The sequence below is a fragment of the Hippopotamus amphibius genome, chromosome 2 (assembly GCF_030028045.1).
Source record: "Hippopotamus amphibius kiboko isolate mHipAmp2 chromosome 2, mHipAmp2.hap2, whole genome shotgun sequence".
NCBI classification, from domain to species: Eukaryota; Metazoa; Chordata; class Mammalia; order Artiodactyla; family Hippopotamidae; genus Hippopotamus; species Hippopotamus amphibius.
The window spans coordinates 150,723,148-150,738,740 of record NC_080187.1 but is presented as its reverse complement, the minus strand read 5'-3'; the positions used below and the strand labels follow the sequence as shown (position 1 = coordinate 150,738,740).

At 49.6% G+C, this 15,593-nt stretch overlaps 1 protein-coding gene across 1 annotated transcript in view; it reads right to left on the bottom strand.

Annotated features, from left to right (window-relative positions):
• Positions 1-15,593, bottom strand: part of RASGRF1 (Ras protein specific guanine nucleotide releasing factor 1) — a 113,428-nt gene that overhangs the window by 59,051 nt on the left and 38,784 nt on the right. Inside the window, exons 4-6 of the mRNA XM_057723121.1 lie at positions 13,414-13,506; positions 10,644-10,897; positions 2,035-2,114 (exon numbers count right to left, since the gene is read on the bottom strand). Of these exons, the coding sequence (XP_057579104.1) occupies positions 2,035-2,114; positions 10,644-10,897; positions 13,414-13,506 (427 nt within the window). The remainder of the gene's footprint in view (positions 1-2,034; positions 2,115-10,643; positions 10,898-13,413; positions 13,507-15,593) is intronic.

Genomic DNA, 15,593 nt, shown 5'->3' with positions numbered 1-15,593 from the left:
CCAGGCTCAGTGAGGTGGACATCCTGCTGGTCTGTCCATCTCGACCTCCTGGGTATCTAACACCCTGTCCTTCCACCTCCCGAAAGCCCACACCTGCCCCTCAGCACTTGGTGGGATGGGATGGACCCTCTAACGCTTCTGTTTATGAACCTCTGTTTATGCAACTAGAGATGATCATACTAGGTGAAGTAAGTCAGAAAGAGTAGGTAAATACCATATGATATCAAGTTATGTGTGGAATCTAAAATATGACACAAATGAACTTTATGAAATTGAAACAGATTCACGGACACAGAGAACAGACTGGTGGTTGCCAAGGGGGAGGGGGTTGAGGGAGGGATGGAGTGAGAGATTGGGGTTAGCAGATGTAAGCTTTTATATATAGAATGGATAAACAATAAGGTCCTACTGTATAGCACAGGGACTATATTCAGTATCCTGTGATAAACCGTAATGGAAAAGAATATTAAAAAAAGAAGGGCGTCAAGGAAGGGAGGGAATATGGGGATATGTGTATAAAAACAGTTGATTGAACCTGGTTTACCCCCAAAAAAAATAAAATAAAATAATTAAAAAAAAAAAAAAAAGAATATATATATACGTATAACTGAATCACTTTGCTATACAGCAGAAATTAAAACAACATTGTAAATCAACCATACTTCAATAAAAAAAGAAAAGAAGAGAAAGACAAGCTTTCCTTGTAACAAACACTAAGTGGGAGCTCTTATGTAGGGAATCCAACTACCCAGTGGACAGACTCTTCAACCACATGACTGCACAAAGTGCAGCCCTTATCTTTCTAGGGCTGCTTATTTTGACCTTGGAGAAAAGGGGGGCTTTGACCTGAGAAAAACAAAAGTAGTGCCCACTCTCCCTGTAAGTTTCCTGGCCCGTGGGCAGGGGAGGCTCTCCAGTCTCAGCTCTCCCTCCACCTCCCTGAGCCTGTTCCCTTGACTCCACAGTGGAAGGGACACCAACACTCACCTTTCCCTATTGAATTAAGTGAAAGGAAGGTGGTAACCGTGTGGGAGAGGTGAGATGCAGGAAGCAGTCCTGTACGTCACTCACAGGAGTAAGGGCTTGGAGAGCCCTGTGACAATGTGCACAGAGCAGGGCTTCCATTCCCATTGCTTCAGTAATTCTACTTCTTCTAATATGGAGACAACTTCATATGCAGAGATGATTATTTCTTTTTTCTTTTCTTTTTTTTTTTGTGGGCCATTTCGAAAGTCTTCTTTGAATTTGTAACAATATTGCTTCTGTTTTACGTTTTGATTTTTTGGCTACGAGGCATGTGGGATCTTAGCTCCCCGACCAGGGAGGAACCTGCACCCCCCGCATTGAAAGGCAAAGTCCTAACCACTGGACCGCCGGGGAAGTCCCCGAGATGATTGTTTCTAGTAGCAAAAAGGTGGAACAACTTTACGAGCCAACGGAGGGAATGGCCACATAGATGGTGGCAGATTCACGGGGCACTGGAGCGTTACAAGGCCGTCAAAAAGCATGCTTCCAGCTTGAGAAGACACTTACGCAATAATGTTAAGTAAAAAAAAAAAAAATACCCACAGCAAGATTCAAATTCTATATTCAGTATGTTTGCAATTATGTAAAATGGGAAAAAAAAAAAAAACCCAAGATCTATGCATAGAAAAAAAATTGGAAGGAAACACCCCCAAGTGTTTACAGTAGTTATGTTTGGGAAGCAGAACTGTGGTTGATATTTTTAAACGTTTCCTACTTTTCTGGATTCTCAGATTTTCTCAAATGGGTACCTATATATTATTTTTAAAAGGGAAAAAGCAGATAAAGAACTAAAAATATATCATTTCCTCTTAACAATGTAGCATTTGCCAACTTGTCTTTCCTCTTCTGCTCCCCCTGAGGGATTCTGTGAGTTTTTCAGGGGCCACTCTGTTACACTCTGGAAGGACAAAAGTGCCACCAGCTGGGAGAGGTGGACCCTGCAGGGGGACTTCTCAGGTGGGGCTGGGGGTGGAGGGGCAGGGGGCTTCTGCCAGAGCTGCTACTCACCCAGGACCAGAGTGGGCCAGCTGGAGATGCGGGCCTTCAGGCCTTGGTAAAAGATCTGGTGCAAAAACATGATGGTCTCGCTGGAAGAGAAAGCACAGGGTAAGCTCCAGCCAGGAGTTCCTGCCCCTCCAGGTGTCCCCTCCCCCCAGGTTCAGTAGAGCTGAGGGGCCCCAGGGGAGAGGGCAGGGGCTGTCACCGCTTGTGGGACCACAGCAGCAAACCTTCTCAGATGAGACCTTACAAGAAACCCCGTCAGTGGGATGGACCATATAATTTTCAGGGCCTAATGCAAAACAGTGCGGGCCCCTTGTTAACAAATGATGAAGAATTTCAGAGTGGTGCTAGCAGAGACGTCAATCAAGCACGGCTCTTCTAAGCACGCTCTCAAATGCCCATGACGCCGGCAGAGGAGCCCAGCGCTCCGGCTGCCGGCTTCCCTGGCCCCTCAAGTTCCCGCTGGCCAGGGTGCCCCCATGGGTCCTGGAGGAAGCCAGGGCTCTGAAAAACACAGAGGAGAAGCTGCTGATGACGTGAGAAGAGCTATACTCGCACAGATGGGGCTCAGATCTGCCTCGCGCCTTCCAGGCTGTGTGACCTTGAGCAAGATGCCTGATGTCTCTGAACCGCAGATCCTTCCTCGTAAAACATGGAGGTGAAATGAGTGAAATGAACGTATCATGCATCTACTGGTGCAGAGTAGGTGCTCAGCAAATGCTAGCGCTCCACCGTCCTTTTTTTGGGGAAACGTTAGAAAAGCCAAAAAAAAAAAAAAAGAATGAAGGAAGGGAGGGAGAGAGGGAGAGAGGAAGGAAGGGAGGAAGGAACCCAGAGTCTCCAGGGTGCCTGCTTTGTCACCACCTAAAGTGCGCTGGGAACACACATGCTCATTAGCACGAGCCTCTGCGCTCTCCGCCCGGCAGCCACGCCTGCCTGGGCTCCCCTCCCTGCACCCGCTTCCCTGCCCACCGCTCCCTGCGCAGCTGGTCCAGAGCGCAGCCAGGCGGTGAGAACAGAGAGAACCCCAGAGAGGCCAACTTCCGCTCCTCCCTGCAGGCCCCCCACCCCCTGCTGTCCCTCCCCTGCTCCTGCCCCTCTCCCTGGGGACCTAGGGGTCTCCTCAGCGTGTGTGGGCTTGCCTTGAACCACCGGGGAAGCCAAAAGAACCGACTATGCCAAAACGTGCCCTCCACTGACAGAAAGGAAAACGGAGGCCCCCCAGGGAGGAAGGCTGAGCCCCCCAGGAGTTGGGGCTCCGGGCCCTGTCTTCCCCGCCCCCTGGAATAGTCTCTGTTTTTCTCTGCAACATCACAGCCCCTCCCTGGGTACCGTCTCTGCTCCCGCCCTCCCTCTGTGCTCCCCCAGAGCTCTGGGTAGCTGGTGAGGCCCTGATGTTTCCCACCTTGGGGCACTGTCATTGGGTGCTGTCCCCTGTCCCAGCAGCTTGTGTCCTGAAGGCAAACCCCCAGCCCGGGGCCTCACTCTCTCGGGACAAGAGGAAGGGGCGGAAGGCACTGGGTGGGCACAGAGACGCCCCTGAGCTGAGAGGCACAGGAGGCCAGTGGGGGGCACTGCAGGGACCGCATGTGCATCGTGGGCCCAAGAGGCACAGGGCTTCGAGACCCCAGAGGGATGTGACATGCCCTGAGCACCCCTACTCTGCAGAGAAAAAAGGCTGGGTGGGGAGAAAGAGGGCGTGAAAAAGAAAAGAAGGAAAGGCTGTGAGAGAGAAAGGGGTGAGGGAGGTGAGAGCTGGGGAGAGGGGAGAGCAAACAGAACACAGCACCTGCCGCTGAAGAGCAGGGCCTGTGACTCCATCACTCCCGCAGGATGTGCAGAAGGGCTGGAAGCAGCGGGGCCTTTAACAGGTATCTAAGCTGCGGAAACGTTCTGAGTTCTCATCCCTGAGTGTGGGTCCTCTCATTACTGTGAATTAACTGTCATCTCCCCAAAGTCCCAAGAGAACAGGCCCCCCCAGGTGTGGTGACACAGTGGTTTCTAGACTAGGGGCCCCACCTGACGACTGAAGTCTCTTTCCGTGTTCAGGCAGCAAGTCTGGGACAGATTCACCCTTGATAGGGCTGGTTTCTTCCTGTCTGTGGCCCCTGAGCTAGTGATTGAAGAGATAAGCATGTACTGTACCAATCTGAAGAACTTTAGGCGTCCACACGGGAAGACCCGTCAAAAAATTCAAAAGAGACTGGCCCAGGGGTGTGTGAAGGCACACAGAGGGGAGAACGTGGGCCCTGGGGTGGGGGAGGGTGGAAGCAGGAGGACTTTCAGGAGATCCTGGGGGGCTGGGAGGCTCTGGATAACCCCGAGTACCACCACAGCAAGACTCAGGGCCCCATTCTCAGGCAGCTCCCGCAGACGACTGCAGGATGCACTGTGCAGGATGCAAGGCACAGACCTGTAGAGTAGCACATTAGGAACAGCATAAGCTGGGACTATAAAAATATAGTGGAGAAAGCCTCCATTTTTAAAGTACAATACGATAAACTGTGAGGATTTCACTTGTCATCCTACTACTCAGAAACTACCATTGTTACCTATTTGATAAGAAAAAAGTGATCTCATTTTGATTCTATTTGCTTTACAAAATCATTATAATTGGTTGGTTGAACATTTTCCCTTTGTATTGGCCATTTGAATTTCTTCTTATGGGAACTGCCAAGCATGTCAGTTTACTATTTTCACTTTTATTAATGTAAAATAGCTCTCCATATTAAGCATATAATCTAACATATCCATTGCAGACATCTTTTTAAATTAATTAATTAATTTATTTATTGACTGCGTTGGGTCTTTTTTGCTGCACATGGGCTTTCTCTAGTTTTGGCGAGCGGGGGCTACTCTTCATTGTGGTGCATGGGTTCCTCACTGCAGTGGCTTCTCTTGTTGTGGAGCATGGGCTCTAGGCGGATGGGCTTCAGTAGTTGCAGTACACAGGCTCAATAGTTGTGGCTCATGGGCTCTAGAGCACAGACTCAGTAGTTGTGGTTTAGTTGCTCCGCGGCATGTGGGATCTTCCTGGAGCAGGGACTGAACCTGTGTCCCCTGCATTGTCAGGCAGATTCTTAACCATTGTACCACCTAGGAAGTCCCCACTGCAGACATTTTTTTCCTCAACTATTTGCCCACTGATTTTGTGTTTGGTGTTTTTTGAAATTTTTCTATTTTGCCCTGTGAGGTGCACCATTTTCTTTCTGTTTTTTGCCTCAGGCATCAGTCTTTTCCCACTTCTAGGCTGCATACACATACATCTATATTTTATTTTACTATTTCGTTTTTACATACAAATACTTAACTAGAGTTTACTTTGGTGTAGGATGTAAGTAAAGGATACACATGCAAGTTTTCTCTCAGTTTGGCTAGCCAATTGCCCCATTTTATTTATCAAATACTCCAGCTGTTTTCACTGCTTTGCCTTTTTTGTTACTAAATTCTCATACACGCCTAAGTCTGTTTCTGGACTTTCTATTTTATTTTGATGGTCTATTGGCCTATCCTGGCAATAGTCTCAGGCTGTTTTCATTACTTTTAATCTATTTAGAAGCCTATAATACATTTTAATTAATGTAGAAAATGTTTCTTTCATTCTTCTTTTTTCAGAACACTAATACCTATTTACATGTATTTACTCCTTCAGTTGAGCTTTAAAATCACTCTGTTAGGCTGCACTTCAGTTGGAATTATATTAAGTTTATAGCATGTTTTGGGTAAAATGACATCTTTATGACATGGAATCTTGCCATCCAGAATGCTGGCCCACTTTCTCTTTTTGTACAGCCTGCAAGCTTAGAAGGACTTTTATCATTTTAAATGGTTGAAAAAAAAATCAAAAGAATATTTTATGATAAGCAAAAATTGTATGAAATTTACATTTTAGTGTCCATAAGTAAAGGTTTATTGGAACACAGCCACACCCATTCGTTTACAGATTGCCTAAGACCACCTAGTTTTTTTTTTTTTTTTTTTTTTTTTTGTTTTTGTTTTGTTTGGCACACGGGCTTAGTTGCTCCGAGGCATGTGGGATCTTCCTGGAGCAGGGATCGAACCTGTGTCCCCTGCATTGGCAGGCGGATTCTTAACCACTGCGCCACCTAGGAAGCCCCAAGACCACCTAGTTTTGATAGAGACCCTCTGGCCCACAAAGTCTAAAATATTTATTATCTGGCCCTTCACAGAAGAAGTTTGCTGATCCCTAGTCTGTGTGAATGTTGTTCCTGAATTGTGCAGTGCACAGCTGGGGCAACTGTATTCTATGGCACTGAACACTTATAGTCCAGCAGGGAATCTATACACAAAAGAAATCATTATTCAAGTGCGATGAATGCTACAAAAGGAGCGGCACGGGGGCACTGGAAGCACACAACCAGGGTACATAAGCCAATGGTGACAAGGGGCATGGGGGTGGTCAGGGACACCCAAGGAAAGACCTGAAGAAAGGGGAGGAGACAGCTGTCATAAGGAAAATAGGAAGGACAGGTGGGTGGGAAAAATTCAGGGGGAGGAAGTGACTTTGCTTGAGAAGTGCTCACATTTTGCCTGGTTCCCTTCTTGAGCCCAGAAAGGAGTGTGATTTGCCCAAAGCCAATCCTAGGTACACAGGGCTTGGCTGGTGGAGGGCAGAACCAGGCTGTCACTCCCACCTCACCCTCTGCCTGTCCCTCCTCACTCCCCAGCCCGTGCAGACATGACAAATTGATGGCAGCACACTCCCCCACTGAGCCTCATCATCCTTTTCGATCCGGGACTCCAGGCAGCCACTGCCAATCAATCAGAGTGCGCATCAAGATAGAAACCATCTGTCCCCCCGGCGGGATGCCTCTCATCACGGGCAATGCCTGTGGTTCCCAGCACATGTTGCTGGGCATGGTTTTTATTAAAGGGAAATAGTCCAAGTCTATACACTCACTGTCTTGGGTAAACAAAACCTGCTGCAGACGTTTAGTTCAAAGATTTCTCCCCCCACCACCATTCGAGAAGCACACAAACACTCCCCTTCCCAGCTCTGCAGCATCTTCATGAATCTGCCAACCTGGAGAGAGGTCTCTCTCTCCTCAACGACTTCTTTTAATGGGCTCCAGCAAATCAAGTCACCAAATTAGCATGGGTTTCTAATGCGGCTGTACATTTCAGCCTAAACGCGAATCCAGGGGAAAGCTACGTGGGGAAATGCCTTCTAGTGAGTGGGCTGGCAGCCTCTACCCGTGACTTGTGATACATACAGACCTCTGTGCAGTGGTCCAAGGCAGGGAGACCCGGGGGGTTCGCGTCCCGGATCCCACCTCCACAGCACTCACACAGTAAGAGGGAAGGCTGGGCTCACATACAGTGGAAAGCTGTGAACGGTGCAGTAGTGGGCAGGAGTGCATGCCGAGGCCTGGACCGTGACGAGCAGGCAGAGGGGCCAGGGGATGGCGGTCAGTGAAGATTACAGCCCGTAACTTAACAGGACCGCAAGGGGGAGCGCAGGCCTCAGCAGAAAACAGACCTGGGTTAAAATCACAGCCCACCCACCTGAACCCTGAGCACATCTCGTCACCTCTCTGAGCTCTGGTGCCAGCCTCATGGGGAAATCACATGGGCCAAGAGCTTACAGAGAGCCTGGTACCATGTAGGCCCCACAAAGCACTATCTTAACATGCTGAGTGCAGTCCAGAACATTCAATCACACAACGCGCCGTGCAGGGCTGCTATAAGGTTAATGAAAATATCATTTCAGCTGCAATTTGTGCTCACAAAAAGCACAGAGCTTACGACGGTGAAGCTTATACCGTCTCATGTATCCGTGGTTCATATAGTGAGAGATGAATGATTAGAAGGCAGTCATTTTCTAGCTCTTCCTACCCCACCCTGGGCCCCCGGGGGAAGGAAAGAAATCTGGCCTGCTCCCAAATGAGAACAGGGGCCGGGGGGTGGAGAGAAGCCAGTCACATCAGCTTTGCATGCACTGATAGGATCATTGGTTCTTCTTACTTAATATCATAAGAAAATACAGTAAAACATATTTGGTTAATTTTCAATGTTGAACCAACCTTGCATTCCTAGGATAAATTCCACATGGTCATGATGTATTAACCTTTTGATATATTTCTGGATTCAATTTGATAACATTTTGCATCTGTGATCATGAGCGGTATGGGTCTGTTGTGTTCTTTCCTCATAATATCTTTTTCTGGTTCTGGTATGAGAGCAATGCTAGTCTCATAGAAGGCATTGGGAAGCGTTCCCTCCACACTAGATATGAACTCAGTTTCTCACAGGATGCATAATAGTGAAGCTTCCTTGTTGTGATAATGTCTAGCTCTTATGAGCACCTGGGCTAGGCTGGGCTCTAGATGCTTTACATAAGCTCTCATTCGATCCTCCAACACCTATAAGAGGCAGGTCCCATTCTCTGGTCAGTGTTTCCAATGAGCACTAGAGCCCATGTTGTGGAGGCCTTAAGGATTGATCAGGCTGGGGCTGTTTTGACCAGGATCAGTGAGACTGCTAAGATGGGCAGCAGTCAACCTTGGGCCCAGCACAGAAAAGGAGAAACAGGCCTTGCAGGAGCCTGGAAGGATACCAGTAAAAGAGGGGCCTTTCTTCCCTCCTACTTATTCTCAGTTAAAGGTATCTGATCTGATCTATGCAGGGGTTAACAGATAAAAATATAAAATCATGTTGTGAGTTTCTTCAAACAACTTTTGAACACATTCTATGAGTTGGTGTGAATACTCTTAACCAAAGATTCCAGACGAAAAGAATTGCATTGAATGTGGTATAACAAAATTATGCAGAGATCAAATATATACAAAAGCACACCTTTATCTCTTAGTGGTTATGATAAATGGTCACCAAAAGTTTGCAACTGTAGCCTAAAATGCAAGGAAAGCACAAACAATATAGGACTATAACAATGCTTCCTGAAGTATTTCTCAAGTAGGGCTATGGCCAAGCCTCCAATAACCACAGGCAGTCCCCTGTGGTTATCTCAAGCTTCTCACTTCCGTGTTCTCCAGGACCTGCAGCAGCAGCTGCACCTGCAGACTTGTTGGAAATGCAATCCCTGTGCTCTACTCCAGACCTACAGATTGAGAAACTCGGGGTGGGGTCCAGCCCTCATGTTTGAGAAGCTGTGACTCCAGCTGAGCTGTCCAGAGTTTATTCAGGAAGAAATAAGTTCTTCACACTTTTCAGCCAAATTCCAGCTCAATGAGTTTGAAAGACCCAACTGTAGTTTCTGGAGTAAATCTTGTCTGATTTCACAAAACAATAATGCCTGTTTTGTTTGTTTTCATAAAGAAATAAAAGCATTTATTTATTGTTTGAAAATTGTGTGCAACATGTGTATTAAAAAGCAACCTTGTAAGGCCCAGTGATTCAGTTTCTAGAAGGTCTTATGAGGCTAAAAGCTATTCCGCTCCTCCTGCCCCCCACCCCACCCCACCATGTCCCTGTACTCTGACGCCTCAGCCACATCCATGGTGTCAGCATCCCAATGTCCTTGTCCTTCTCCCAGTGACTTTCAGCACCTCCAGCCCAATCTCTCAGAATCAGACCCAAGTCTGCTGCCTCTCCCATCACCTTTCAGGTGTCCCACAGGCCCCTAAACTCATCACAGCACACTGGCAGGTAAAGGGAAAGAGCAGGGCACAGGGAAGGTGACCCTGGGTCCCAAACACCTCTGCAGAGGGCCTGGATGAGGGCCAGTTGCAATGAGTGAAATGACGGAATGATGGATATTTTAAAAGAAATGCCATTGAATGAACACCCTGGAGCACAAAGTAATTTACTTTAATTCCTGGATGAGAATAATTTGTAAATAACACTCTGTTGATATGTTTCCATGTTTGTTGCTTTCACCTAGTTTATCCAAGTTTATTGCCTTCCCCAAAGCTCATTTAAATCATTTCCTAAGACTATCCTTTTAAAAAGAGGTTGACAACAGAGGGACAGCCATCAGCTCAGCCTTCTGAGGTACCGCAAACCCCATACAAATGCCCAGAGTCACCATCTGGAAAAAGTAACTGCTTTCATAAGGTACATGGGTACTGTGGTACAGAGCCGAACTCTAAGGAGCTTAAGAATTCTAAAAATTTAGACCTGGCTTCTAGATCATTATGACAATGACATTAAAGTAGAAGAATGGAACCCATTTGGTTTTTTGTAGCTTCATTTATAACTTGTAAACATTTAAGCCAGGATTTCTCCACCTTGGCACGACTATTTTTGGTGGAATAATTCTTTGCCATGGGGAGATGCTATAGGATGTTTAGCAGCATTCCTGACCTCTATTTGCTAGGTGCCAGTCGCAAACCCTCCCCACCGGCCCCACCAAGTGTTGACAATCAAGAATGTCTCCCAGCATTGCCCCAGTTGAACCGCTAGTTTAGACACATTCTATGTGGACCTCCATTTGTACTCCTGCCTGTAACGGTCAGGGCACTGGCTTCTCACCACAGGACCTCGGGACATGTCCTTCCTCTCTGGGCCTCAAGTATCCCCCTCTGCACTTGGCAGGAACCAGACGAGGGCTCATGTCCAAGTTCAGTGCCGGCTAGGCTCCCTCGTCCCGCCTTGGCCACGTGCTCTGAGGGGAGGCCGACCTTCCGGGTGCTCACCTGTTCAGGAAGATGCTGCTGACATCGTCGTGGGTGATGGGAGGCTTCTTGGAGCTGGCGGCCATCCGCAGCGGGCGCAGGAAGTTGTTGACCAGGATGTGCAGCTGCTGCACGTACTCGGCCTCAGCCTCCAGCATGCTGAACACCACCTGGTTCCTCTTCCGCATGCTGTCGGCGTGCGGTGACCGGATGTAGTCCTGGATGATGGTCTTCCACTTGCGCCGGCACAGCCAGCCCCGCAGGAAGCTCTGCACCTGGGTGCCGAGACCAACGGGAGAGCCTCCTGTTACTCTCACCTGCTCTTGTCCTTCCAGGCTGTGAGTGCCCCAGGGCAGGGATCAAGGCTCTGTCGTCCCCCACGCTGGGCACGTAGGGAAAAGAGCTTAGACAAAGATCAGGCCTGGTGCTGCTGCCTGCACGGTGCTGGGCAAGTCCTTTGGTCCCTCTAAGCCCATTTTCCACCTGTGCCATGGGGCTAATGAGATGATATCTGGACTCAAAGTCTGGACCCGCAGCATCAGCATCTCCCGGGAACTTGATAGAAAGGCAAATCCCCTGGCCCCGCCCCAGACCTCTGCATTTAAACCAGATCACCAGGGGGTTGCTTTGGCAGCATCCTCTGAAGGAGAAAACGTGTGGCACAAAGTCCCCATCACGGGAGGGGGATTGAGAAGAGAGGGTTGCCAGGCTGTGCTGGGCACGGCTCACACCTCTTCTTGTCATATGACTGGCCTGAAAGCCCTTAAATTTCCATTAAAGCTCGTCTGGGTAGAGGGCGATTATCAGATTGAACAGAACGCGGCAAATTAGTTAATCTCATGCTTGGGTCTCATCAGACTCTCCTCTGCCTCCGTGAGGAAACGAACATGGACACTTGACTCGTCTGACTTGGAGTCGGGCTGCTTGGCTGGCCTCGTTCTGGCTGGAACCTGGGAAGGGCCTCGGTTCACAGACACAGAGAACTGTTTTAAGATATGCACGCTTCCAACCAAGGCACCGCCTAGCTCCTCGCTGTTCCTGCTGCTGAGCTGCGTGCAAGCTCAGGGGCTGCACAGGGAGGGCCCCAGGGCCCCAGGAGCAGGGGTGCCGGGTGGTGCTGGGGTGGGGGGCCTGGGGATCCGAGGCGTTCATCAAGATGTCATCAGCTGCAAAGGGCACGGGCCACGCACAGCAGGTGCCGCTGTCTGAGTGCAGACCCGAGGCCAGGGACGTCTGCCCCGGGGAGGAGAGGCCTGGCCTCAGCGTGGCAGCTCTCTTTGAAGACAGGAAGCCTTTCTGGATAAAGGAGGGGCTTGCTCTGAGGCCCAGAAGGGTGAAAATAAAAGGAGGGAGGTGGATTTCAGCGGGTACTTCACAACATGTTCCAACCAGAGCGGCTTTTCAAAATGGGCCAGGAAGCCCTGTGGGGCCATAGCAGAGAAGGAAGGCCGGGGCATCCCTGCCTGGGCGGGGCTCGGTTCAGACCCTGAGTGGCACTGGTGGCAAATCCCAATGTCCATGGGAGCCTGGTGGGTCCTACAGATCCTGAAGCCGGCTAGGTGGGCAATAATGCGACAGCCCCTGGCCTGGGGCCAGCAGTCACCGTGTGCAGGAGGTGGGCCCGGGGCTGCAAGACCTTCTGCTTTTCCAAGAGATGGTGTGTCCCAGTGACCGAGATGCTGGCTCTGAAGCTTGGTGGCCAGGGTTTAAGTGTCACTCAGCAAATACTTCGCTGTGTGACCTAGGCAAGTCACTTTGCCTTTCTGTGCCTCAGCAATCCCATATGTGAAATGCAGATAATAATAAAACCTCAGAGGGCTTGCAGTTAGGAACAGATTAATCTGCATACATCTCCTGGAATAGTGTCTGGCACATAGAAAGTGCGTAATGAATGTTAGCTCTTTCTATTTTTGAGAAACCAGAAATACAGATTTTTATGTGAAATGTTTAGCTTTTAAAGCACTGGCAACAAATTAAAAAGGGAAAAAAAAAAAAACACCATGTGGGCTAAAAACCCCAAACATGCTGGTAGGCTGAACTTGGCCTGTGGGATGCCAGTTTGCAGTTTCTGGTCTGGATGGCGCTGGGGTCCTTTTACACTCTCAACAAGTAGGGTTTTCTGGTTTTGCTTGTTTTTCTTAGGGTGAGTCAGGCTCCCCTGCTTCAAGTCTAGCAAGCTGCAAACACAGAGCATGCTCTTCCCCTCCACACCCCCTCCATGGGGTGGCCCACGGTGCTGGTCAGTATCCCTGCCACCAGGCAGCTTTCTGAGATGTCCCTCCTGGACTCTCACAGAGTAAACCCAGTGGGGCCATCTATGGGGCGTCACAGAGGCCGGTTCCCATGCTGACATCTGCTGGGGACTAAAAGGGAGAAGTGTCTGCAGGACAGTGGCTGGGTGGAGGGCGGACATGCGAGGTTGTGACAGCGGACAAGCGGCCGGAGGTCTCACTGAGGCTGCCCAGGGTTGTGAGGAAAGCTCTCAGCTGTGAGTCTCACAGCCGGGGTTCCTGCTCTGGCTCTATCCACTCTTTCATCTCTTAGAGCCTCAGTTTTCTTATCTATCAAATGGGTGGAACCACCCTACCTCACAGAGACAACCAGAAGAAATGGCTTGACAAGGTGCCGGTCAGGGGTGAGAGGGTGTTGGTTGTACCTTTGGAGCGGAGGTGGGGGTGGCACGCCCGGGAGCAGTGGGGCGGTATGTGGACACTGCAGACCCCGGGCTATGCCGCGGGGCTCTCTAAAGAGGACCGGGGCAGGTGTGCGAGCCCCGAGGAGTGGTACAGACCTTCTTGATTTTCTTGATGTCACTGTCCTCGTCGTTGGGGGTGACGGTCTGGGTGGACTGGATGCGCTCATTGTCCTTGAGCAGGGATGCAATCTGCAACGGAAACACAGGTCAGCTGCCGGGGGGAGGGGGGGGCGGGGCTCTGGCTGCCGGAAGCCCCACCCCTCCGGCCAAAGCCAGGCGCGGCGTGGTGAGCGAGCACCTGCCACATGCTCCCCCAGGGCCAGCGGTACTGCAGCTCTGTCCTTTGCTTTGTGTGAGGCTGCGAGCCAGGTGTCTGCGAGTGAGCACTGGACCGGGAGCCTGTCCACCCGGGTCCAGGGCAGCGGGGCTCTGACTCCGAGTGACCCTGGGGGAGGCACTCTCTGGGCTGCAGGCAACCCATTTGTGATCTGGGAGCGTTGGTCCAAGTCTGTGATTCTCTTCCTTACTCCCTAAACCATCAGTCCCTTTATTTTTGAATTTTTATTGTGGTAAAATATACATAACATAAAATTTACCATCTTAATCAGTTTTAAGTGTACAGTACAGTAGCATCAAGTAGATTCACATTGTTGTGCAACTATCACCACCATCCGTCTCCAGAACTTTTTCATCTTCCCCAACTCTGTACCCATTAAACAATAACTCCAGGGACTTCCCTGGCGGTCCAGTGGTTAAGGCTCCACGTTTCCACTGCAGGGGGCGTGAGTTCGATCCCTGGTCGGGAAACGAAGATCCTGCATGCTGCAAGGCGCAGCCAAGAAAAACCCCAAACAGAACGAAACAAAAAACACTAACTCCTCATTCTCCCCTCCCCCAGCCCCTGGCACCCAACCTTCTGCTTTCCGTCTCTATGACTCTGACTCCTGTAGGGACCTCGCCTAAGTGAAATCAGATAGTATTTGTCTTTCTGTGGCTGGCTTATTTCATCAATATAATGTCCTCAAGGTTCACCCATGTCATAGCACTTGTCAGACGTTCCCTCCTTTTTAAGGCTAGTATCCACTGTATGTGCAGACCCTATTTTGCGATCCATCCACCCGTCGATGGACACTTTGGTAGTCCCTTTAACTTTTCGAACAGAACCGTCCTGGAACCCCAGCAGGACTTCAGATGAAAGCACAGCTGGCTTAGCTGTCCCCTCCTGGGACAGCCCTGAAGCACTTCTCTGACTTGGAGGCCTCTTTGGAGCACAACCTGGAAACTGCTGGCCTAGGAGAATGGAATAGCCCTTGAGATGAACGTTTGAGATGACCTAAGAATCTTCATCTGCCAGATTTGGGGATCAGAGAGGTTGGCCCAGCTGCAAGAACAAAACCAGCGGGGGGGTGCCCAGGAGAAGGGGTGCCTGAAGCTGCACTGTGGCCGGGGACCTCTGGCACTGCTCAGGTGAACGGGCCAGTGGTGCAGCCCCTAGGTGGGGTTCCTTCCCACCATCCTTGAGTCTGCTGCTGCGGGTCCTCCACCAGGGCTCCCACAGCCTGTGGACTTTCCCGTGAAAATACAGGCAACGCTTATTTATTCCATTGTGGACCACCCGTTTCATTCATTCCTGCACTCCTGGTGCTTAGAATGGGGCTGGCACTCAACATATATTTGTTGGCTACATAAATAAGTAAATTTAAAAAAGATCAGAGCAGGGACTTCCCTGGTGGTCCAGTGGTTAGGATTCCATGCTTCTACTGCAGGCGGCATGAGTCCTATCCTTGGTCTGGGAACTAAGATCCCACATGCCGCACAGCTTGGCAAAAATAAATAAATAAAAAATAATAAAATAAAAGAGGTTTCATTAAAAAAAATTTGTAAAACGATCAGAGCAACAGCAGCAACAAAAACCTCACCCACAGGAAAACACTGCAGTCACCAGCGCCACACGTCTAAAGATAGCAGCTCAGGGGAATCCACAAACACTGCCACAAAGCCGGCGCTGCTCCTCTTCAGAGCACGTGGCTTTGTCCCCTCAAGGCCACTTGCTGAACCACAAAATGAATGGGCTCTCACAATTGAGCGAATTGAGCACTTTGAAAGCAAAATGGAACAGTTACCCGCTCTCCACTTGTGGGTTGCTAAAATTACCCCGGCCTGCGCTTGAAGAGCGGCTGAAAATATCTAACTGAGAAATATTCAGCACCGACACGGGTTTTTCTTTTTTCTCCCCCCGCCCCCCCCATCTTTTCTTTTGATTCTCTGGGAACATC